This window comes from Schistocerca serialis, chromosome 8 (assembly GCF_023864345.2).
Source record: "Schistocerca serialis cubense isolate TAMUIC-IGC-003099 chromosome 8, iqSchSeri2.2, whole genome shotgun sequence".
NCBI lineage: Eukaryota > Metazoa > Arthropoda > Insecta > Orthoptera > Acrididae > Schistocerca > Schistocerca serialis.
Window position 1 is genome coordinate 147,660,881 of NC_064645.1, and position 26,238 is coordinate 147,687,118.

The following is a 26,238-nucleotide window of genomic DNA, read 5'->3' on the forward strand; positions in this document are numbered from 1 at the left end:
ATTATTTTATGCCGAGCTTAAAGTAATAAACAATACACAAGCATTTGCTTTCTGAACTAGAGAGAGAAAATCATAGAGACTGTATCGTTTCAGTGATATTAGCAATTAGTTTAAATTGGTGTACGCTTCACAATACGAACTTAAATTTATCACTGGCGGTAAGTGTTAAGTGAAAGTAAGATGAATGTTCTGTTGTCCTGATCCAGCTCATTCAGAAACCGTGATCCTTGTGACACAGCTGCGTCCATCTTCAGGCCGTCGTCGTAACGCACAGAGCGAGAGGTAGCCATGGTGTCAGAGCATTGCTGTCTAGTTGGTGTGGACCTGGTACACCAAGTTGAACAGCTGGTACGTTCCCTTCAGCAGCTGTAGAGAGATAAAAGAACAAACCATTGTTAATTATAACTTAAGAGAAAGATGAACATTGGTGACAAGTCAGAAAAGCTGATACCTTTCACGCTCGCGCCTGACAAACTGACTCGAAGCTTCAACTTCAGTACTAGCTCCTTCTATGACATTGTTGCATACGTTACAATTATTGATACTGTAGGAAAACTACGGAAAACGAAATTTTAGGTAAAGATTACGTGTTTCTGCATAATATCTAAGAAAGTGTACCCAAATCCGTTTCCTGTATACTGTTTACTGAGTCCTCCCGACTGCGTATCCCACGTCGGTAACGCTAGCCTGACTGCTGGTGCTCGACTCGGAGATAGGCTATTGAAAACCTGTTGGTGGGCAACTGTTAGTTGGAACATTTCTTGAGTATTGTTTGTCTGCTTGGGACCCTTGTCAAGGGGAATTTTAACGAAAAAGATGGACGAGATACTAAGAAGAGCTGCACTGATGTTCATGGTTTGTCCAGTCAACTTGAGAGTGCTGCAGAAATCTTCAAAAAAACTGCAAATCCAAGAAACACGTTTCAAAATAAGTGCACAAATTTACTATGGCTGCCAAAATATGCTTCACATAACGAGTACTACATTAAAATTGGAGGTGACGTCGCTTATCTTACCAATCCACGTAATTTTCAACACTACATTGCATAAGCTTCGATTCTCTTTCATTAAGGTCTGCGTGTGATGCTCCTTGCTCCGCTGAATGTGTTATTTAGCTACCAAAATAGCAAAATTCTTCAACTTCGTCTGATTCTTGATCACCAGTTTTGATGTTAAGTTCATCGTTAATCTCACTTCTACCACTCTTTGTTACTCTAGTTTCTTTGGGTTACTCTCTACACAACCTCACTACTCATTAGATGTTGATCCAGTTCACCAGATCCTGTAATTCTTCTTCACTTTAACTTAGGATAGCAATCTCATAGAAAATCTTAGCACTGACATCCTTTCACTGTGAATTACAGTCCCACTCTTGAACCTTTCTTTAATTCCCCTTATTCCTTCTTCGATGCATATATTTAACATTTGGAGCGAAAGACAATATCCTTAACTTACACCTTTCTTATTACGAGTATTCTTTTCCCTTTCTTCCATTTTTATGTTTCCTACAGGTATTTTATAGTGGTTAACTCCTTTTCTCATAATTTCGAACATCTTGAGCCATTTTATACTGTCGAACGCTTCTTCTAGGCTGCCGAATCCTATAAACGTGTCTTCCCTCCTTTATGAACCGCACATCAGAAATGAGACTCTCCTGGCTTTACCTTCCCAAAAGCCAAAATAATCATCATCAAACAGATCATCAGTGTACATATTATCCTTGTCAGCAACGTGGATGCACAGCCGTTCATCTGATTGACCGAAAGTTCTCGCATTTGTATGCCAGTGCTATCTCTATTACTGTGTGGATGTTATTTTCCCAGAAGACCTAAGGTATGTCTCCAGTCTCGTGCATTCAACACACCACCTCGGTCGCCACTTAATCCAGCGAGCTTAGAAATTCCAGGTTATTGGGTCTTCGAAAGCTCTGTTAAACTGTAATGCTGGATCCCCTATGTCATACTCATAGATTACCTTTCTTTTTCTATCACATCATAAGACAAGTCATCCTCATGGTAGAGACCTTCAATGTACTCTTTACAGCCTTCCTATCTCTCCCTTGTGTTCTTAGCAATGCAATTTACATTGCACTCGTAATGTCGACGCACTTCTTTTTTTCACTAAAGGTAGACTGGACATTTCTGCATTTCGAATTTGAATATCCGTCGAACATTTCTTTTTCGAAATCTTCTACCTTTTCCTGCAGGGATTTGACCTTTGCTTGGCTGCACTTCTTATTATTTTCATTTCAAAATGAATTTTTCTTTCCCATACTCCTGGATTTTCCTTAAAATATTAGTACTTCAATCATTCGTCGATCATTTTTTGACCCTAGGTTTCTTGATTGTTACTTTCCACGTATCAATGTCTTTGTATCCATTTTAGCTGATTGCCTACTTCTCTTCAGCTGAACTACATGCTTGGTATTCACTATCGCAGTAACTACATCCTTAGCGACCTTGACAAACGTGTCATCATTCCTCATTACTTCAGTATTCCACTTCCTTCCACATTGATCTTTCTGGACGATTCTCTTAGACTTAGGTCTGCCCTTCATCACTACTAAACTGTTAGCACTGTCTAAATTTGTCACTAGGTATTCCTTACAGTTCAATATCTGATTTCTTAATCTCTGTATTACGATGTTCATCCGGCCAGAAATCGTTATCACAAGCTGCGACATAATCGCAGATAAAAACTTGAGTGTAGAATTTCTTTTTGTTCCAGACTACCATCGCAAATAGTACCTTTTTGTCATCAGAGTACCGATTTTGGTCAGTGGTGACCATCTTCAGATTTGTATAGAATGTATCTTAATATAATAAAGCCAGGATGGCATAATCAAGAAATACAGCACCTAGGCATCTTTGAGTACGATTAACAATGTGGAACGAACTACGCCACAGTGCCGGCAGAAGCATCTTGTTGGGTAGTTCGCAACCTATTGTTAGCCACATTCGACGATGCCTAGATGGAGGCATTTCTTGATGATGTCACTCTGGCTTTATTATATTAAGACATGTTGTAAACAGTTATAAAGATATAAAGATTGTCACTATTGACCGAAATAGATTGTGTGAGTTGTGGAGGACATCTTTTTTTGAGATCATATACTGCAGTAAAAGAAACGAATTCTAGAAGTTCTTCTTTCCATTGCTTCACTGAGACCCCCCCCCCCCCCCCCTTTCCAGTTATCATATCAAGACTGAGTTTTTGCACTGAACTCTGAAGCTTTTTAGCTTCCGTGCAACGTTCAAACATCTGAAATTACGCACTCTGACTCGTTGGATATTCAATCTTGTTCTGACAATTACCTCCCCCCTGGTAGCCCCGTTCCGAATATCTGAGTGGCGGACTAATTCGTAATCCTTTGCCAGTGGAGAGATATCCATGACATTCTTTCATTTAGTGGCGATATATCTTATTGATATACCTTATGCATCTTTAACGTTAAGGTTTCCATTACCTTCTGCAGCACCGCGCCGCTAATGACTGTAGATTCTTCCGCCTTTTGAGGACAGTTACTCACGTCAAAAGAAAGAGGTTGCCCTGAAACTCAATTCATCCCTCCGCTCATTTTGACAAAACGATCGAGGGTAACCCCTTATGCCGGAAGTCTTCGTCTGCCATTGCAGTTGACTTTTTTTTTTTTAGAATTTAAGCATAGTTTCACTCGAATTGGGCCGTTTTTATTACTGGTCAAAGATTCTATCCCTAGACCACGCTGAAATGTGTAGGCTAAATATTTAAGGACTTTGGTTTTAAGAGATGAAGAGACTGGTACTGAAGAGGATGTCATAGCGGCACATTTCAGACAAGTCGGAATACTTGTGGGCAAAAAATCTGTCACTTGACAGGACCATGTACGGCAATGCAAAACCATGTCCACTCTCTTTCGAGGTGGATAATGGGCTGACAGGCTCCACTAAGGTGGTAAACTGACACCTCTGGTCGAACTTTTATTGACTATGAATATTCTTTGTGAATTTGTAGTGTTGGAGTAAAGAGTACAGCCGATGACGTGATGGAAAAAGAGACGGGAGTCGATAGGGGGCTGACAGTGAATCCATTGTTATAACCAGAATTTATAAGAGCTTTGGAATACTTAAAATCAAATAAGGCAGAAGGGATAGATAACATTCCATTGGAAATTCTAAAATCATTGTGGGAAGCGGCAACAGAACGATGATTCACGTTAGTATGAAGAATGAACGATTTCGGTGAGATACCATCTTTCTTCCGTAGAAATATCATCGACACAATTTACACGTTTGCAAGAGCCGACAACTGCGAGAATTATCGCAAAACCAACTTAACAAGTCAGGCATCCAAGCTGCTGACAATAATAATAGAAAGAAGAATGGAAAATAAAAGCATCAGGTATATGACGATCAATTTGGCTTTAGGAATGGTAAAGACAGCAGAGAGGCACTTCGTTGATAATGGAAGAAAGACTCAAGAAAAATCAAGACGCGTTCATAGGATTTGTCGACGTGAAAAAAGCATTCGACAAGGTGTTCGAAATTATGAGAAAAATAGGGTAAACTATAGGGAAAGACGGATAATACACAATATGCGCAAGAACCAAGAGGGAACATTAAGAGTGGAAGACCAAGATGTAAATGCACGGATTTAAAAAGGGTGTCAGACAGGAATGTAGTCTTTCGCCCATACTGTTCAATCCATACATCGAAGAAGCAATGACAGAAATAAATAGGTACAAGAGCGGGATTAAAATTCAAAGTGAAAGGATATCAGTGTTAAGAATCGCTGATGACATTGCTGCGCTAAGTGAAAGTGAAGAATAGTTATAGGATGCGCTGAATGGAATGAACAGCCGGCCGAGGTGGCCGTGCGGTTAAAGGCGCTGCAGTCTGGAACCGCAAGACCGCTACGGTCGCAGGTTCGAATCCTGCCTCGGGCATGGATGTTTGTGATGTCCTTAGGTTAGTTAGGTTTAACTAGTTCTAAGTTCTAGGGGACTAATGACCTCAGCAGTTAAGTCCCATAGTGCTCAGAGCCATTTGAACCATTTTTTTTTTGAATGGAATGAACAGTCTAATGAGTACAAAATTTGGATTGAGAGTTAATCGAAGAAGGAAGAAATTAATTAGAAGTAGCAGAAATGAGAGCAGTGAGACACTTAATATCGGAATTGGGGGTTACGAAATTGATACATTTAATGAATTCTGCTACCTCGGTAGCAACATAGCTCGAACGGAGCTAGGAGGACACAAAGGCAGATCGGAACTGGTAAGAGAAGTCTACTGGTATCAAAGGTAGACCTTAATTTGATGAAGAAATTTCTGAGGATGTACGTTTCGAGCACAGAATTGTATTGCAGAATAGCATGGACTTTGGGGATATCGTAGCAGAAAAGAATCGAAGCAATTGAAATTTGGTGCTACAGATGAATGTTGAAAATTAGGTGGACTGTTAAGGTAAGGAATGAGCAGGTTTCCGCAGAATAGGTGAGGAAAGGAATTTATGGAAAACACCGACAAGAAGAAGGGACAGGATGAGAGGACATACGTTAAGATATCAGAGAAGATCTTCCAAGGTGCTAGAGGGAGCTGTATAGGGTAAAAACTGTAAAGGAAGACAAAGAGTGGAATACATCCAACAAATAATTCAGGACATAGGGATATTGCTCCACGAATGAACCTACACGATATAATAGAGTAAAAGAGGACAAATGTAAAGTGAGTATATCAGCTCTTGGTGTTTTGGAAATAACCAGAACTTCAGCGAATGGCAGAGTTCCAAAGTCACTGATTAAATCTGTCGCGATCCATGCAGAGAATAGTCTCTGTATGTCCGTCTTTTCAGAGATGGTTGCGGGACTCTGCTGGTCGGTACAGGATGTCAAGTTAAACACCTTTCAGCCGTATAACTTCCAAACTGTTATTTTATTTAGCTATCAGTTTCGGCGACTTACTGCACCATACTCAGGCCTCTGACTGACTTGTAGGAAGATTCCAACCTCGTTTCCGGTCAAAGTAGGGGCCAGCATTCAAATACTGGTATCTGTAGATTTCTGCCTGATACAGCGATCACGTCAACCATCATCTGTCGACTCAGTAATCTACAGATACCAGTATTTGAATGCTGGACCATATTTTGAACGGAACTGAGGTAGTTATCTTCCTACACGTCGGTCAGGTGGCCTGAAGACGGCGTGGAAATTAGACCACTGAAAAAAGTTCGATTTGACATCGTATACAGTGAATAGTTTGCTACTGTGTGTTAGTGAAAGATAGAGACTGACCTCCTGGAAGGTGGCCCTGGAGAGCTCGATGAGCTTGCCCACTCTGATGCAGAGGGGTTGCTCGGCGCGCGTCATCAACACCCGGAGGGACCTCTTGAAACGCTGGTCGGCGTCTGGCCACCCGCAACTGTAAGCGGAGTCGGCGAGCCGGTCGCTCTGGAACATAACAGACACACGGCTATACGCTGTGGAGCCAGCAGCTAGGTGATATGTTGCTTCTGAACGACAAATAATATTAATCGATGAGTCTACAGTTCACAATCCAACATCACACTCAAACAGTAACAAGGAATACATCACTTCATCCCACAAACGTCTTCCGGAAAGAGCGTGGCGGTACGGAATGTGAAATAAAAGGTAAGAGTCCATATGTAGGCTCACTGATATTCGCTCTTCTCGCGCACCTATGTCGGAAGAAACAGGAATACACCCTGAGGAAGGCTTCTTGCAATATTTGCCGAAACTTCGGAATTTTATAGTTAACAATGCAGTTCCAAACCCAGAAGAAATTTTGTTGACTGTGACAACGGTCTCGAAAGCTTACGTCTACAGCAAACAGAAAAGCGATAGTATTTTGTGTAATGGAAGTGAGCGTTTGCCGTCATTGGCCGGGAGGCACCTTGCGGGGCAGGTCCGGCCACCTTGGTGCAAGTCTCATTACATTCGACGCCACACTGGGCGACCAGCGCGCCGGTTGGGGATGTGTGTATGTGTATAGACTGAAGGGGCGAGTGAAAATTTGTACCAAGGGCGAGAAGCAAACACGGATCCCTTGCTAACGACGCAGGTGCGTTAGCAACTAAGCTGCACTACTGGCCATTAAAAGTGCAACACCAAGAAGAAATGCAGATGATAAACGGGTATTCATTGGTAAAATATATTATACTACAACTGACATGTGATTACATTTTCACGCAGTTTGGGTGCATAGATCCTGAGAAATCAGTACCCAGAACAACCACCTCTGGCCGCAATAATGGCCTTGATACGCCTGGGCATTGAGTCAAAGAGAGCTTGGATGGCGTGTACAGGTACAGCTGCCCATGCAGCTACAACGCGATACCACCGTTCATCAAGAGTAGTGACTGGCGTATTGTGACGATACAGTTCCTCGGCCACCATTGACCAGACGTTTTCAATTGGTGAGAGATCTGGAGAATGTGCTGCCCTGGGCAGCAGTCGAACATTTTCTGTATCCAGAAAGGCCAGTACAGGACCTGCAACATGCGGTAGTGCATTGTCCAGCTGAAATGTAGAGTTTCGCAGGGATCGAACGAAGGGTATAACGACGGGTCGTTAGACATCTGAAATGTTCAAAGTGCCGTCAATGCGAACAAGAGGTGACCGAGACGTGTAACCAGTGGCACCCCATACCATCACGCTGATACGCCAGTATGGCGATGACGAATACACTCTTCCAATGTGCGTTCACCGCGATGTCGCCAAACACCGACGCGACCACCATGGTGCTGTAAACAGAAGCTGGATTCATCCGAAAAAATGACGTTTCGCGATTCGTGCACCCAGGTTCGTCGATGAGTACACCATCGCAAGCGCTCCTGGCTGTGATGCAGCCATGATCTCCGAGTTGATAGTCCATGCTGCTGCAAACATCGTCGAACTGTTCGTGCAGATGGTTGTTGTCTTGCAAACGTCCCCACCTGTTGACTCAGGGATCGAGACGTGGCTGTACGATCCGTTACAGCCATGCGGATAAGATGTCTGTTATCTCGACTGCTAGTGATGCGAGGCCGTTGGGATCCAGAATGGCGTTCCTTATTACGCTCCTGAACCCACCGATTCCATATTCTACTAACAGTCATTGGATCTCGACCAACGCAAGCAGCAATGTCGCGATACGATAAACCGCAATCGCGATAGGCTACAATCCGACCTTTATGGAAGTCGGAAACGTGATGGTACGTATTTCTCCTCCTTACACGAGGCATCACAACAACGTTTGACCAGGCACCGTCGGTCAACTGCTGTTTGTGTATGAGAAATCGGTTGGAAACTTTCCTCATGTCAGCACGTTGTAGGTGTCGCCACCAGCGCCAACCATGTATGAATGCTCTGAAAAGCTAATCATTTGCATATCACAGCATCTTCTTCCTGTCGGTTAAATTTCGCGTGTGTAGCACGTCATCTTCGTGGTGTAGCAGTTTTAATGGCCAGTAGTGTACCTTGGCACAGCGGTTACCACAACTGCACTGGTTACTCTGGCGAGCCTCCCTCCTCGATCCAAATTCTCACTGCCGACCCAAACTATTTTAAATTCCCCCTTATGCAGGAACAGAGGGGTCGAGGCTCTCCATGTCCTAGACTGGCACCTCAGCATCAAACGTAAATGAGGGATCCAGCCTGAAACCCATTTGCAGGTACTTATACGTATGAGACAATACAATTTCAGATACTTTATTGGCCTCATACAGATATAATTTTATGTATGTATACTGAAGCGGCGAGTGAAAATTAGATATCAGATAAAAATACGGAAACACCAGAAACACATTACCACGTATAATACGGTTCTGACGTTCAAAACAGCTTGCAGTCGTCTGGGAATGGAAAAACGCATCCTGCATAGTATTCAAGGAACTCTCATACCATTATTTCTGCAAATTAATGGCAAGTTCAGGTAACGAAGATGGAGGTGTATAGCGCTCACGTACCCTTCTCCCCGAAGTGTACAACAAAGGGTCAATAATATTGAGATATTGTTATTGTGGTGGCCAGGGGAGATGCAACAGTTCATCACCATGCCCACAAAAGCAGTTCTGAACAATGCGAGATGTGTGAAAAAGGGCCCAGTCGTCTTGGAACGCAGCATCGTTCGGGAGCGAACATTGTACTATGGGATGAACCTCATCAGAAGAAAATGCTCATATAATTTTTGGCAGTAATACAGGGTGAGCACAAAGTTTTGCCTTGATTATAAAAATTTTTAAGAGAATAACTGTTTGACACAATAAGTTACATTTGATGCCGTTACATAGGTTAGTGTTACTAGTTGTTGTGACCAATAGATGGCGCTAGTACTCCACAACACCGACGCGCTCCGTTAGGTCACGTTAGTTCCTGTCGAAATGGCGTCGAAGTAGGAGAAAGCGCAATGTGTGCTTTGGTTTAACGAAACGAAATCGCCCGTCAGTGTTGAGCGTAAATTTCGGGCTTGTTATGGACGCAACCCTCCTGACGTTAAATCAATAAAGCCATGGTATGCAAAGTTTTACGAAATGGGTAGCGTTGAAAATCGTCCTCGAAGTGGCAGGCCTCGTGTGAGTGATGCAACTGTTGATTGTGTTCGGCAGTCGTTTCAACGGAGTCCGTCTAAATCAACTCGTCAAGCATCACGTGAGCTTCAAATACCGCAAGCAATTGTGGTGAAGATTCTTCATTAAAGGCTTAGGTTGCATGCTTACAAAGTGCAAATCGTGCAGGCCTTGCAACCGAATGATTTGCTGACACGTGCTGAATTTGCAACTGAGAAACTCAACAGGATTGATGGCGCTAACGATTACTTAAATCGCATATGCTTTACCGATGAATCCACCTTTCATGTCAGTGGAATAGTAAATGGGCATAATGTCCGTATATGGGGTTCAGAGTCTCCACATGCTACTGTAAAGTTACAGCAAGACAGCGGAAAAGTGAATGTTTGGTGCGGCCTCATGCATAACAATGGACCGTTTTTCTTCGCGGAAAAATCCACTAGCGCTAACATTTCTTTAGACGTTTTGCAACAGTTCATTGCCTCACAGTTCGAAGAATATCAACCATAGATACTTTTACAGCAAAATGTAGCACCCCCTCCCCCCCCCCCCCCCGCCCCACTGGGATCGGTGGATTATTGGAAGGAACGGTCCAACACCCTGGCCATCCCGCTCTCCAGACATTACGCACCTTGACTTGTTTTTCTGGGGCTATATCAAGGACAGAGTCTTCGTCATACCAGCTACTGACGTCGACGAATTGAAGGCAAGGATACAAGCTGCTGTGGGTACTGTGACAGAACACATGTTACGAAACACATTGCGGGAGCTGGAATACTGCCTCGACATTCTCCAAGCTACCAAGGGAGCACACGATGAGGTTTACTAACGTAAGTGGTCTCAAAAAAACTAGTAACACTAACCTATGTAACGGCATCAAATGTAAATTATTATGTCAAATGGTTATTCTATAATAAATTGTTATAATCAGGGCAAGACTTTGTGCTCACTCTGTAGCCGGACGCGGTGGCCGTGAGGTTCTGGCGCTGCAGTCCGGAACCGCTGGACTGCTACGGTCGCAGGATCGAATTCTGCCTCGGTCATGGGTGTGTGTGATGTCCTTAGGTTAGTTAGGTTTAAGTAGTTCTAAGTTCTAGGGGACTTATGACCTAAGATGTTGAGTCCCATAGTGCTCAGAGCCATTTGAACCATTTGCTCACTCTGTATGTCATTGTAGGGCAACTATAGGGCCATGGAATACTACTATATGGTTGTCCAAAACCTTACCGAACGCCAGGTTTCACTCTTGGGATGTAAACTTGGACAGAAGCTGGATACAGCGAGTAACAAGATTCATCCGACCAAATGACCGTCGTGCATTGCTCCATAGTCCACTTTCTATGACTTCGGTACCACGTTTTCCTGTCATGGGCTTTTGCATTTATGATAAGTGGTTTTGGGATTCCAGCTCCACAACTTATGGAACTCAGCTCGTGCTGATTGAATGCTGACACGTTCCGCGAGTTCTGCAGTGACATTATCAGTCGTCGTCTTCTTATTTTTCTTAACAATCCTCTTCAGTGAACGTCCATGACGATCTCGCAACATACACTTTCGTCCGCGTTTTGACTTATGGGATGATTACTTTCCGCTTTTGCTGTACGCAATACAAATCTTCGATACGGTGTCTCGTGGAACACCAGATACTTCAGCACCCTCATCATAGGAGCACCAAAAATTTGCTCACGCTTCAAAGTACTTGGCTCCGACATACTGCACTTAAAGCTACACGGAACATTATTCTCATCACGACTGACACCTACAACGTATTGATAACATTCACAGCGCAACCTGCAGGCTTGGCTAGTATCTCCATTTATTTTCAAGCATTGATTTCTCGTGATGTTTCCACATTTTTATACAACGCCGGTATCTGTCATTGTAAAATTTCCTCATAGTTCTAATTCCATATACATTATGAGAATTATGGGTTGACATAAGCTGCACAGAATGCGGTGGTGCGCTCTCTGTGGAAAAGATGGAAAACCACCTCATGAGCGCCTACACGTTCGTAATAATCGGTATGTGGAATGGAAATAAGAATGGAAATAACTATGTTAAAATCAAAACACTGTTTATTTCTGTTAGCAGCACAACGTGCAGCAGTTGTGTAGTTGATTTTAGAGTGTTTGAGGGGCAATGAATCAATACAGAATCATGGTTTATTTTCAAGGCTTATGAGGGAGCAACTTTGTGGAGCCAGATTTTGTAATATAATTCATGAAAAATGACCTGAAACGATTGTCGTATGTAGAAGAGATTGTACACTCCTGGAAATTGAAATAAGAACACCGTGAATTCATTGTCCCAGGAAGGGGAAACTTTATTGACACATTCCTGGGGTCAGATACATCACATGATCACACTGACAGAACTACAGGCACATAGACACAGGCAACAGAGCATGCACAATGTCGGCATTAGTACAGTGTATATCCACCTTTCGCAGCAATGCAGGCTGCTATTCTCCCGTGGAGACGATCGTAGAGATGCTGGATGTAGTCCTGTGGAACGGCTTGCCATGCCATTTCCACCTGGCGCCTCAGTTGGACCAGCGTTCGTGCTGGACGTGCAGACCGCGTGAGACGACGCTTCATCCAGTCCCAAACATGCTCAATGGGGGACAGATCCGGAGATCTTGCTGGCCAGGGTAGTTGACTTACACCTTCTAGAGCACGTTGGGTGGCACGGGATACATGCGGACGTGCATTGTCCTGTTGGAACAGCAAGTTCCCTTGCCGGTCTAGGAATGGTAGAACGATGGGTTCGATGACGGTTTGGATGTACCGTGCACTATTCAGTGTCCCCTCGACGATCACCAGTGGTGTACGGCCAGTGTAGGAGATCGCTCCCCACACCATGATGCCGGGTGTTGGCCCTGTGTGCCTCGGTCGTATGCAGTCCTGATTGTGGCGCTCACCTGCACGGCGCCAAACACGCATACGACCATCATTGGCACCAAGGGAGAAGCGACTCTCATCGCTGAAGACGACACGTCTCCATTCGTCCCTCCATTCACGCCTGTCGCGACACCACTGGAGGCGGGCTGCACGATGTTGGGGCGTGAGCGGAAGACGGCCTAACGGTGTGCGGGACCGTAGCCCAGCTTCATGGAGACGGTTGCGAATGGTCCTCGCCGATACCCCAGGACCAACAGTGTCCCTAATTTGCTGGGAAGTGGCGGTGCGGTCCCCTACGACACTGCGTAGGATCCTACGGTCTTGGCGTGCATCCGTGCGTCGCTGCGGTCCGGTCCCAGGTCGACGGGCACGTGCACCTTCCGCCGACCACTGGCGACAACATCGATGTACTGTGGAGACCTCACGCCCCACGTGTTGAGCAATTCGGCGGTACGTCCACCCGGCCTCCCGCATGCCCACTATACGCCCTCGCTCAAAGTCCGTCAACTGCACGTACGGTTCAGGTCCACGCTGTCGCGGCATGCTACCAGTGTTAAAGACTGCGATGAAGCTCCGTATGCCATGGCAAACTGGCTGACACTGACGGCGGCGGTGCACAAATGCTGCGCAGCTAGCGCCATTCGACGGCCAACACCGCGGTTCCTGGTGTGTCCGCTGTGCCGTGCGTGTGATCATTGCTTGTACAGCCCTCTCGCAGTGTCCGGAGCAAGTATGGTGGGTCTGACACACCGGTGTCAACGTGTTCTTTTTTCCATTTTCAGGAGTGTATTTTTGACACGACTGATCCAAAGATGTCGCATGAGTAGCAGAATCGATTGTAAACAGTGGCACGCAGAACGCAGTAGTAGTTGCCGTTACACTCTGTTATAGGTAGGATATAAGACTTAAAGCTAGTGGCTAGCTATGAGAATTTGGTAATGGTCTACCGACGCAGCATAACGCAATTTTTATAAAGTGAAATGAATGATACTGTAACTCAAAGGTAAAGCAACTAGAACAAATTTGGAAGGTAATAAGGCAGCAACTCAATGTGGCTTTCGCTAATTTTTACAGTGCTGACTCTTGAAAGAGGAAGCAAGTGTTTCCCATCAGATTTAATGTATAAGTTGATTACATATACCGAATTTGTAACATTTTGTGTGTTTTGTAATTCTGATACAGAGGAGTTAAATTTTTGAATCTATTTTGTCAAACGATGTCAGACTTTTTGTTATGTACCTGTCCAAGTGTTTTTAATTACCACAGTAAGTGAGAATTGTAGAACAGTTGTGAAGTTCACTGATTTTGAAGGTAATGTAAAATGTTTCATATGAGATTTTGTGAAGAAGAAACTTTATTTTGAAAACAACTTTCAGACTGAAGCATTTGGTCTTAGGATACCCCCTTATCAATACCTCATCCTCTTCCAAATCGTGTTTGTTTGAGCCTAATGAATGTTTTGTTTCAAGAAATTATTTTTCAATCAGAGTCTGAAAAATATTGATGTGCCAGATTTAGAAATGTGATAATGTTTGTAACAATGCGGGCAGCATCGCACGGCGCTGAGTTAATATCCAGTATTTTCACTGAACATTTGCAAGGTTATTCATTTATCAACCACTATCTACTGATAGTATTTGTATGAAGATATTTTACGGTCGGCATTGCACTTCGCTTTGCGAAGGTTGAATATTTTCTATGGCTACTGTGGAGAGAACGGAATACTAAGATTACATCCTTTGCGACTCTGGAGTCAAGGAAAATTTATTCCATTGCTTATTTGCGTAGGAAAATTTATCAGTTTATTGCACAGGGCCATAGAAAGCGGTGCTCACGAGACTAGGTAAATTTCAGAGGGATTGATTTGATTACGAAAGCTGCGTATTTGTTTTTCAGATTAAGTCATTTTCTCAACAAAACATCACACAGTAAATCTGCATGACACAAACATTACGCATTTTAAATTAATTAGCAAACAAACAAACAAAAACAAAAATCTTTTTCAAAGAACTTTACAGGCTGTTATTCATGTTTTATCTAAATTTAAAGTATTTGTGCTGATGCCCTCTTGATGCTGCATTACTAAACGGTTAGTTAGCTCTGATTAAACTTAGATAGGATGTTAGTTGATATTAGAACACGTGTGTCAAGACGCATCCTACTCAACTCCTTACTTCTTTTTGAATGCAAAAAACGACGCTAGAAATAGTTACTTGGAAGAGCTCACCTGGTCAATAATCGCCTGTCCAGTGAGGCAGTACAAACCACTCTGACACATGAAGACTGGTGCCGCCAGGAACATTTTGATTTTAGTAGACATACTGGCGTCCGTCTCCAGCATCTGTAAGACACATGTTTACTCTAAGACTATATCTCAAACACATAAAAACTAAATACGTAACAAATGTAGCAAAAGTTTTAGCACCGATGAAACACAACAGTGATATTTCCTATGTACCAATGACATTTGAAAGTTTGCTTCTTCGATGTGCAGGTTTAATAGTGAAGACAGACTGGATCCCTGCCTTGCGCCCTATCTACATCTAAATGGATTCTCTGCAAATCACATAATAAGTGCCTGGCAGAGGGTTTATCACCTTCACAATTCTCTATTATTGCTATCTCGTATACCGCGCGGAAAGAATGAACACCTATATCTTTCCGTACGAGCTCTGATTATTTTATGGTGGTGATCGTTCCTCCCTATGTAGGTCGGTGTCAACAAAATATTTTCGCATTCGGAAGAGAAAGTTGGTGATTGGAATTTCCTGAGAAGATTCCGTCGCAACGAAAAACGCCTTTCTTTTAATCATTTCCACCCCAAATCCTGTATCATTTCTGTGACACTCTCACCCATATTTCGCGCTAATACAAAACGTGCTGCCTTTCTTTGAACTTTTTCGATGTACTCCGTCAGTCCTATCTGGAAAGGATTCCGCACCGAGCAGCAGTATTCTAAAAGAGGACGGACAAGCGTAGTGTGGACAGTCTCCTTAGTAAGTCTGATACATTTGCTAAGTGTCCTGCCAATAAAACGCAGCGTTTGGTTAGCCTTCCTCACAACATTTTCTATGTGTTCTTTCCAATTTAAGTTGTTCGTAATTATAATACCTAGATAATACCTAGGTATTAATTTGAAATTACGCCTTTTACATTATACTGATTTATCGTGTGACCGAAGTTTAACGAGTTCCTTTTAGCACTCATGTGGATGACCTAGCACTTTTAGTTATTTAGGGTCAACTGCCACTTTTCGCACCATTCAGAATTTTTTTCTAAATCGTTTTGCAGTTTCTTTTGATCTTCTGATGACTTTATTGGTCGGAAAACGACAGCGTCATCTGCAAAGAAGCAAAGACGGCTGCTCAGATTGTCTCCCAAATCGTTTATTTAGATAAGGAACAGCAAAGGATTATAACACTACCTTGCGGAACGCCTGAAATCAGTTCTGTTTCTCGATGACTTTCCGTCAGTTACTACGAACTATGACCTCTCTGACAGGAAATCGCAAGTCAATTCACATAATTGAGACGATATTCCACAAGCACGGAATTTCACAACGAGCCGCTTGTGTGGTACAGTGTCAAAAGCCTTTCGGAAATCCAGGAATACGGAATCGATCTGAAATCTCTTGTCAATAGCACTCAGCACTTCATGTGAATAAAGAGCTAGTTGTGTTTCACAGGAACACGTGAAGTTTTGTCTCGGTCTTTCGTACTCCTTCTTACCTCTTGGATCTTGTGCGTATCGTTTATCACCAGTTTTCAACGATAGATGAGAGCCTCCAAGTGAGTAAAGAAAGACACAAACTGAAGTCACTTATGTTGCAGATTCGTACTTGTTAATTTGTTTATCGTGTCACAAGCACACAACATGTAAAACATATATACAGAACTTGAGTAAGAACAAAATATAAACTTTAAAGACTTTCAGACCAAAACCTGGCAGCCTCAAGTGCACTAATCATAGCTTTTGCTAAGGCGACACTGCAAGAAGTGGCCTACGGTCCACTGAAACGTACATTCACTGATAACTGACTCCAACACTGAGGCTCCCTTCCTGGACATGGTTTCCTCCCTGTGGGCCCAGAACGGAGTCGGACGAATGACATTCAGGTACTCCATGAGACAAGCCTTCTTCCGGTATCATGCATGTTTCCACATACTGTATTCTATCGCGCCGTTTCCTTTCCTGTGGTGGTGCTATGAGGAGTGTCTCAGTTAAGGAAACTACTTCTCGATTTCAGTCACGTACGTGTTTTCTAGTAGGCAAACAGAGGACGAGTCACTGACGCTGATGTTTTGCTCCTATTTTTTTCTGGCTTATACTTCTCGTTGAATGTCAGCAGGTGCGATTCCAACGAGACAGTGTAGGCTCTCCAGAGGAGCTGGCCATAGAAAGCCTGAAATGATACGATACGTCTCGTCAAAATCCAAATCCTCTGATTTGGTGTGGTGGACTCTCGTAAACGGCGTTCATATTTGCCTGTAGAGCAACACGAAACTACCACGGAAATCCTTAATGTTTCTGGTTGTGTTCCCGATTTGTTCCGGGAAATTTGTGCAAAACATTATTTCTGGCAGCCAGTTTCAGTTTGATGTGTTTAAAAGGATAGATTCTGTCCAGCAGAGCTCATAGCTATTTTTAAATTGCACGAAATTGAAACTCTTTTTTTCTTTGGCTCCCTTTACCTCAGATGAAAAGCACATCTTTGTATTTTTAGTGACTTTAGTTGGAAATCGCTCATTTTACGGCAGGTTGACAGGGTTCCTGGAGCATTCGTCAGTTTTATAGCTAGAGAAGAATCGGATTTGTAGTCGGTGATGGTAGTTAGGGAGAGGGGCGTCGACTAGCCGAGCAGTAATTGCCGTACTGAGGATCATGCAGACAGAATTGAGACGGTATATACTGCTGAATTTAGTGCGAAGTAAAGTTGACAGGCACATAAGTGCGATCCAAATACTAAAGTAATAAGCGATGAGCAATAGAAGATTACAGGCAATTAACACAATACAAACGCTCAGATATCATACTTACAACTACTAGTGAGAAGACGTGCGAACATAAGTTGAGAATGTTTATAGAAAGAACCGCAAATATTCCCATGCTTACTGCCTTTTCTAACTCTCTCACACACCTGCAAAGAAAAATGAAGAAATGGTTATCGCACTGCGTAAATGCCAATCAATGCTCAAAACAATGGGCAACTCTCACATTATCAAGAACGAAAGTGTCTGTCCAACTTTGCCATCTTTCTTGTAGATTCCCCCCTCCCTTTCATGTGTGACAACTCTTTTGAAATATTCACTTTGCTTATATGTACTCATCTTAAAGAAAAATCAATGTCAACTGTCATGTAAACAGAATATTGCTACAGTGAAAAAAAAATCGTACATGTAACATATAACAAAATAATATTTGCAACATGAAAATAAACTGAAATTCCTTTTAAATATTCACCATTAAAGGCTTCAGCAACTTTCAGCTCATTCTTGAAAATTAGAGCGTATTTTAGATTTGCGGGATGTTTTCAACAATTGCTATTCGGCCTATTTCCTGAATGAAGTGCGTTGACGAGCTTAATGAGATTGTTATCGAGCGCAGTGCCTTTAACAAATCCCCATGTATCTGGTTTTAAACAGAGAATAGGCGGTATTAATCCCTTTACAAACGTGTAAGATAGAACTCTTTTTACTAGCATATTCTGTTAGTAGATGTAACATATGAAGGTCTTATTTCAATAGTGGTACAAGTTCATTTTTGTTCAAATTGAGATACAGAGTCCTAAAGTTAAATGAGCGCTGAAAAATCTGCAGTTGAGATGCCAGAAATATTCAAGCATATGGCTTCTTGCTAGAGATGAACCTCACTTTCTGTTTGTTTGGCTCATTAATTTCAGAAGCATTGTAGACAGAAAAGTGTAGGTAATGGACTTGTACCACTATTGAAAGAAGCCCTTCATATATTAGTGTCCCTTCCGCTTGGTTGTTAATTTTTACCATTGTTACTCATAAGATGAAAATGTTGTCTCTTCAAAAGGCACAGTTTAATGTCGAAGTTGACAACTTACTTAACGTGCATGTTCCGGAATTTATTCATATGTTTCTCCTGGAACTGTTCATGATCATGGTTTAAACCAGCTTGAAATATACATTTCTTTAAGAGACCAAATAATAAAAGACGGATTAAACGTTCCCAGCAAATTGCAGATATTCAGATTCGCTTCCAACAAAAATGCTGAAGTAAATACATAAACTCTGTCAAAATTGCTCGTTTTGAAACAGTGTGATTGGAGATTTTTGTTTTGTAGTAGAAGTTCAAATAATCAGAATTTACTGTCAGTTACCATATAGTAACGAATTACCGTTTTGAAAAGGGGAATGAGTTCAGATTGATGAATGAAGGAATGAATTCTGCGTAATATTTGACAGAAGGTCAGTTTAGAGAACAGTTACGTATCGTGATTCACAAGTTTAGTACCTCTGTTGGTAGTGTTTCAAATGTACTCACGTTGTTACAGAGTTAACAAGGTTCATTATCATTTGACTTTCACGTCAATACTATTTACATTTTTGCACATTTATGTGGCTCATTGCAGGAAAAAGCTTGTGAGTATTGCCACTGACACCTAAACTAACGTGGTGTTACTGCCTACGATGGAAAATGCGTGGATCAGCAGTTTTGTCTGTTCGTAAAGAAAGAAGTTCTCTCCAAAGAGACATTTTACAAGTAATAAATTCTGAATTAACAATAGTTTTTGACAAACGATAACGCGTATTGTGTAAATCATGTCCTGATGTATACTTACACGACAATGAGTTGATGGTGCTGGATGCTCTTTACTAACACCCTATACATTTCGTCATCAGCACTTTTTCCTTGTTTGGAGTATCTTGAAGTGAAGTCAGTTATAGAAGTACTGACAAAGCCAGTGTCAGTTCTGGTAGAATTTTGGAGGATTATCGACTCGTCGCTAGGTGCAGTATCTTGGGCCGTTCTAGCGAACGTGGATGCAGTGGTCGTCGACTGTAGACTAGTTACATGGGTAGTTGCCTTTCTCATACTCTGAATGTTGCTGTTGAGGACGTGTATCTCGGCCGTGACGCTTATGATGAGAGTGACGAAGACGACGTCGATGAAGAGAGAGAGCTGCACGCCGCTTACTATCATCGAGGACTCCAGCGTCCAGAGGAACCCGTAGTTTGATGGATCGCTCTGGTTGAAAGGCAGCCACACGGGCAGCGGCAGCTGGGGCTCTTGATCTGCGCTGGTCAGTGCGTGGCTGATCAGCGGGTCCAGGCACCAGAATGTCAAGTGCATCTCCGCCGGCACCTGCACACATTACAACCTCGAATCACATAACTGGCCCCGAAGAGGAATCACGGCAATGGTAGCAGTTGGTGACATGCTGCTCGCTGACAAGTCCCTGGTTCTTCGACCAGTCCAGGCTCCATCTCCTTCGTCAACTGAACACAGCACAACCTGAAATCACGCACCTGGCCCTGGCTGAATGTCATCCACTGTTGTAGGGGCAGCTGCCTCCCGTGCTCTACCCTGCCTTACCCTCTTTAGCAGAGAGACACTTTTGTCACCGTAGTCATCTACATATTGCTCAACCTCAAATCACAGGGATAGCTCTGGTTGATGAGTAGCCAAATCATCAGTGGATGTTGGCGGATTGGCGCTCAGAACCTCACTAATCAATGAATCAAGGCAGCAGAAGGACAAGTGCATCACTGCCTTCATCTACCTGTAGCCCAATTTCGAACCACAGCCACCTGCATTCACTAACTACACTGATGCGCCAAAGCATCCTGGCCACTCCCCAGGGCAAGATTAAATGGCGGCTGCTGGCTGTGAGGAAAGCATGTAACCAGAACACAGACAGATGAAGAGTCGTTCCAGTGACGATACTGGTCTAAAATGGGTAAATACACCGAATTATGCGACTCTGACAAAGGTCACATTGTGAAGGCCCGGTGGATGGGAACGAGCAACTCGGGAACGCCGAAGATGGTCGGCTGTTCGCATGCTACTACCATTAACATGTATGACAAGTGCTTGAAGGACGTCGAAACCACAAGCAGGCGACAAGGCGTTGGACGCATTATTGCTGAACGTGGAAATCGTATGTCCGGACACTCCCTACGGCAGGATATAACGGTGATTGCAAATCTGAGACACCACCTTTTGTGTAAGAATGCCTGTTTGGTTCTGTAGATAATGAGCAGCTCAGATTGTGGAGTATGGATTGCCATATTGAAATAATGACATGTTATTAATATTTGACCTTTATAACGTGATAATTGTAATGAAACCGAAGCCGGCTAGTTACGTTACAGGACATACGTAACAGCTGTTTGGACTTGTCCTCAAAAAAATGTTAGCGGAGAGGTGGCGACGGCATACATTGCAATTGCAGGGACAAGTGTTTTGGAGCAGGTTATTCAAATCACATTGTTGAATATGGGACTCCGTGGTGTTGGACCGCTTATTTTTGCCATGTTTTCTAAACTATAGCGTCAGTTACTATTTCAGGAAGCTCCCGATCATTGAGGATGGATTATTGGTCAGTGTAAACGAGTTGCCTCGTTGGAAGGTCATGTCCGGATAAAGTGTCACCCAGGCGAGCGGCTGCAGTATTGTGGTGTAGGGGATATTCACTTGGGCTTATATAGGACCTGCGGTAACCGAAGACAGTAAGACACCTGTGGATTATGTGAACACTATTGCCAACCATCTGGATTCCTTCACGCTTGATACCTCTCTCGACGGGTGAGGGCATCTTCCAGCAGGATAGATCTCCATGTTTACTAGGCCAGAATCGTGCTACAGTGGTTTTAGAGCACGAAAGTGAACTCATCTTGCTGTCTTGCCCGCTGCTATCAACCAGATGCAACACATCCAGTACCGTGCTCTTAAAGTATCTGGCAGTAATTTGTGGGCATTGCGTGACTTTTGCGTAGACATCCGATGTCACATAACTCCAGAAACCTATAAATGACTTGTCGAGCCTATCCATCGCAGTACCGCTTACGCAATGTGTTTCAGGTGGTCGAAGTGTTTTGGCATACCATTTTTTCCCTTTTTCTTTGGTCATCTGTCTTCTGATTGGTTTGATGCGACCCGCCACAAATTCGTCTCCTGTGCCAACCTCTCCATCTCAGACAAGCACTTGCAAACTACATCCTCTATTATTTGCTGTATGTATTCCAATATTTGTCTTCCAGTACAGTTTTTGCCCTCTACAGCTCTCTTTAGTACCATGGAAATCAGAGAATGATATCTTAACAGATGTCCTATCATCCTGTCCCTTCCCCTTGTCAGTGTTTTCCACGTATCCTTTTCCTCTCCGATTCTGCGCAGAACTTCCTCATTCCTTACCTTATCGGTCCATGTAATTTTCAATAATCGTCTGTAACACAACAGCTCAAATGATTCGATTCCCTTCTGTTCCGGTTTTCCCACAGTCCATGTATCACTACCATACAACGCTATACTCCAGACGTACTTCTTCAGAAATTTGCTCCTTAAAGTAAGGCCTTTGTTTGATAATAGTAGACTTCTCTTGGCCTGGAATACCCTTTGTGCCAGTCATAGTCTGTTTCTGATGTCGTCCTTACTCCGTCCGTCATTGGTTATTTTACTGCCTAAGTAGCAGAACCTAGCAGAATTCCTTAAATCCTGATGTTAGGTTCTTTGCTGTTCTCATTGCTGTTACTTCTCTTTTTTTTTTTGTCTTTCTTCGATTTACTCTCAGTCCGTATTCTCTACTCATTAGATTGTTCATTCCGTTCAGCATATCATGTAATTCTTCTTTAGTTTCACTCAGGATAGCAATGCCATCAGCGAATCTTATCACTGATATCCTTTCACCTTGCTTTTTAATTTCACTTCCAAACCTTTTTTATTATTTCCATCATTGCCTCTTCGATGAACAGATTGAACAATAGGATGAAAGACTGCATCCCTGTCTTACTCCCTTTTTAATCCGAGCACTTCGTTCTTGGTCGTCCACTCTTATTATCCCCTCTCGGCTCTGTGCATATCGTATATTACCTATCTCTGCCTATAGCTTACCCGTATTTTTCTCAGAATTTAGAACATCTTGCACCATTTCACATTGTCGAAAGCTTTTTCCAGGTCGACAAATTCTTTGAACATGTCTTGATTTTTCTTTAGTCTTGCTTCCATTATCAACCGCAACGTCAGAATTGCCTCTCTCGTGCCTTTACCTTTTCTAAAGCCAGACGTATCGTCATCTAGCACATTATATACTGTGTAATTCATTATATATCTGGTGACTTTCCCATGCATACTGAACTGTACTATTGAACCTGTGGTTTGGAGTTAGCGTCTTCGACTAGTCATCAAGATTGGAAGAAGTTACCAAGTTCATCATCTGTGGCAAAACTTTGAAACACAGATGACGTACTTGGCTGCTTCTTGGCATCACTCCACAATGACTTCGAAGGTAGAAATTATCCAGTCGTGGCGTTCAGTTTTGAGAAGAGGTTACAGCTCAGATGGGACCATGGTTTTAAGCTTTATTATGGCCACAGGTTGTATGGAATTGATAATAAAGAAATTCATAACTAGAGTGGTACCAAGAGTAAGAAATGTATAAAATTTTCTCGGTGTTCCGGCCTGAGACTTCCGAAGATATGCACTCTTAGTGTCGTATGTAGTCTCTCATCTGCTAACTGACTTGGACTGGCCTATTGTTGGTGGAGCAGTGGCACCTGGAGTGGAATTTGAAATCGAAAGAGAGGGAGTACAATATCCCCCACGCTCCTATGCTTCTGGCCTGGAATTATGAACCGTGGGAGGGGGGGGGGGGGGGGGGGGAGAACGGAGACTGCTCTCAGCAATTTGGAAATCAAGCTTTTTCGTTTTCTTTCTTCGTCAACATTCCGTTTATACTTTGAGGATCCAAGTGCTCCTGAGATTATAGCTACTGTCTCCGTAAAACTGAATAGTGCTCAACGAACATGGGACACGATCTTCATGTTTACAAAGGTAGTCTTAAATCCATTCGTAAGGCTATGTTCCGATATTGCCACTTTCTTGTCTGAGCTTGATATGATGTTCAATACAAGAGTATGAGCCCCACAGCACAGAAACCAACCCATAAGTTATCCCGTGCACACAGAGCAACAACTTTACAGGAAAACAGCATCTTCACAAGGCTGATTTAAAGTGGCCTTCACTGCTCCCACTGGCAATCAGCCAAATGGAGTCTGGTATTGTCGGCTCCTACTGTGTCGCCACTACCGCTACGCAGAGCAACCCTGTCAGTTCTCAAGAAGGCGCTCTCTCCTGGCGTGAGCGTTTCGTCTATACGAAAGAAAAGCATAATCCCGGACTAATTACAGTTAAGACCTGATTTATTACATGTTTACAGACACTACAGTGACGTGTACCACATATGAATTGCATAGCGTTTTACACATGTTTATAGTCGGTAGTGGCTTTAAACGTCTGTATTCCCTTTTCGCTTGTTCATTTGCTGATTTTTAAAATGTTACCCGATCGTCATTTAGAATCTATGTCTCCTGCGTTATGCAGGGATTTACACTGGACATTGTCTTTTTTCCTGTTTGGTACTCTTCAGCTTTCATGTTCTTCGGGTCCACCTCCTTAATTTCCTACCTTTCTGCAGTTTCTTCAACATCCTCTGCAACTACTAACTAATGAATTATGGTCAGAGTCCACAACTGCCTCCGTAAATACTCGTATTACACAATTTAAAATCTCCTTTGGAAATCTCTATCTTACCACTGTGTAACCTTTTTGAAATATTCCTACCTCCAGGTTTCAGCCACGTACACAATCTTCTTTCATGATTATGAAACCAAGTATTAGCTGTGACCAAATCAGGCTCTGTGCAAAATTCTACCACCCTGCCTCTTCTTTCACTCCTTTGCCCTAGTCCGTGGTCTTCTGCTACTGTTACTTTCTTCCTTTACCTCCTTTTGAATTCCAGTCCCCAATAACCCTTGAAATTTGGATCAAAAATTTTCAGATGTGTGTGGATGCCTAAGGGACCAAATTTCTGACGAAAAAACTACAAAGAACGAAATTTGTCTAGCTTGAAGGGGGAAACCAGATGGCACTATGGTTGGCCCACTAGATGGCGCTGCCATAGGCCAAACGGATATCAACTGCGTTTGTTACCACCTTAAAGATAGTTTTGTTTAATCATAGCGAAATCAGTGTTGTGCTGGTCTCGAAACCCCTATTTTTTATTACATATTCGTGTAGTACGTAAAGAAATATGAATGTTTTAGTTAGACCACCTTTTAGCTTTGTGATAGATGGCGCTGTAATAGTCACAAACATAAGGGTCACAATTTTAGACGAACAGTTGGTAACAGGTAGGTTTTTTAAATTAAAATACAGAACATAGGTACGTTTGAACATATTATTCGGTTGTTCCAATGTTATATATGGACCTTTGCGAACATTTCTGAGAACGCATGTTGTTACAGCGTGATTACCTGTAAATACCACATTAATGCAATAAATGCTCAAAACGATGTCCGTCAACCTCAACGCATTTGGCAATACGTGTAATGACATTGGTCTCAACAACGAGTAGTTCGCCTTCCGTAATTGTTCGCACATGCATTGACAATGCGCTGACGCATGTTGCCAGGCGTTGTCGGTGGATCACTATAGCAAATATCCTTCAACTTTCACCACAGATAGAAATCCGGGGACGTCAGATCCGGTGAACGACGACCAATCCACCTGTCATGAAATATGCTATTCAATACCGCTTCAACCGCACGCGAGCTATGTGCCGGACATCCATCATGTTGGAAGTACATCGTCATTCTGTCATGCAGTGAAACATCTTGTAGAAACATCGGTAGAATATTACGTATGAAATCAGCATACATTGCACCATTTAGATTGCCTTCGATAAAATGGGGGCCAATTATCCTTCCTCCCATAATGCCGCACCATACATTAACCCGCCAAGGTCTCTGATGTTCCACTTGTCGCAGCCGTCGGGGATTTTCCGTCGCCCAATAGTGCATATTACGCTGGTTTACGTTACCGCTGTTGGTGAATGACGCTTCGTCGCTAAATAGAACGCGTGCAAAAAATCTGTCATCGTCCCGTAATTTCTCTTGTGCCGAGTGGCAGAACTGTATACGACGTTCAAAGTCGGCGCCATGCAATACCTGGTGCATAGAAATATGGTACGGACGCTATCGATGTTGATGTAGCATTCTCAACACCGACGTTATTGAGATTCCCGATTATCGCGCAATTTGTCTGCTACTGATGTGCGGATTAGCCGCGACACCAGCTAAAACACCTACTTGGGCATTATCATTTGTTGCAGGTCGTGGTTGACGTTTCACATGTGGCTGAACACTTCCTGTTTCCTTAAATAACGTAACTGTCCGGCGAACGGTCGAGACACTTGGATGATGTCGTCCAGGATACCGAGCAGCATACATAGCACACGCCAGTTGCGAATTTTTATCACAATAGCCACACATCAACACGATATCGACCTTTTCCGCAATTGGTAAACTGTCCATTTTAACACGGGTAATGTATCACGAAGCAAATACCGTTCGCACCAGCGCAATTATACGTGATACCACGTACTTATGCTTTGTGACTATTACAGCGCCATCTACCACAAAGTGAAAAAAGTGGTCCAACTAAAACATTCATATTTCTTTACGTACTACACGAAAATGTAGTAATAAATGGGAGTTCCTATTTAAGAAAACGCAGTTGATATCCGTTTGACCTATGGCAGCGCCATCTAGCGG

At 43.0% G+C, this 26,238-nt stretch overlaps 1 protein-coding gene across 1 annotated transcript; it reads right to left on the reverse strand.

Moving 5' to 3' along the window:
* Positions 1-260: 260 nt before the first annotated feature.
* Positions 261-17,570, reverse strand: LOC126416799 (odorant receptor Or2-like). Its single transcript, XM_050084668.1, has 4 exons — positions 17,477-17,570; positions 14,667-14,780; positions 6,268-6,423; positions 261-366 (listed from the first exon to the last, which is right to left on the reverse strand). The coding sequence occupies exons 1-4, from the start codon at positions 17,543-17,545 to the stop codon at positions 310-312; spliced, it is 396 nt and encodes a 131-aa protein (XP_049940625.1). The 5' UTR covers positions 17,546-17,570; the 3' UTR covers positions 261-309.
* Between the last annotated feature and the right edge of the window lie 8,668 nt (positions 17,571-26,238).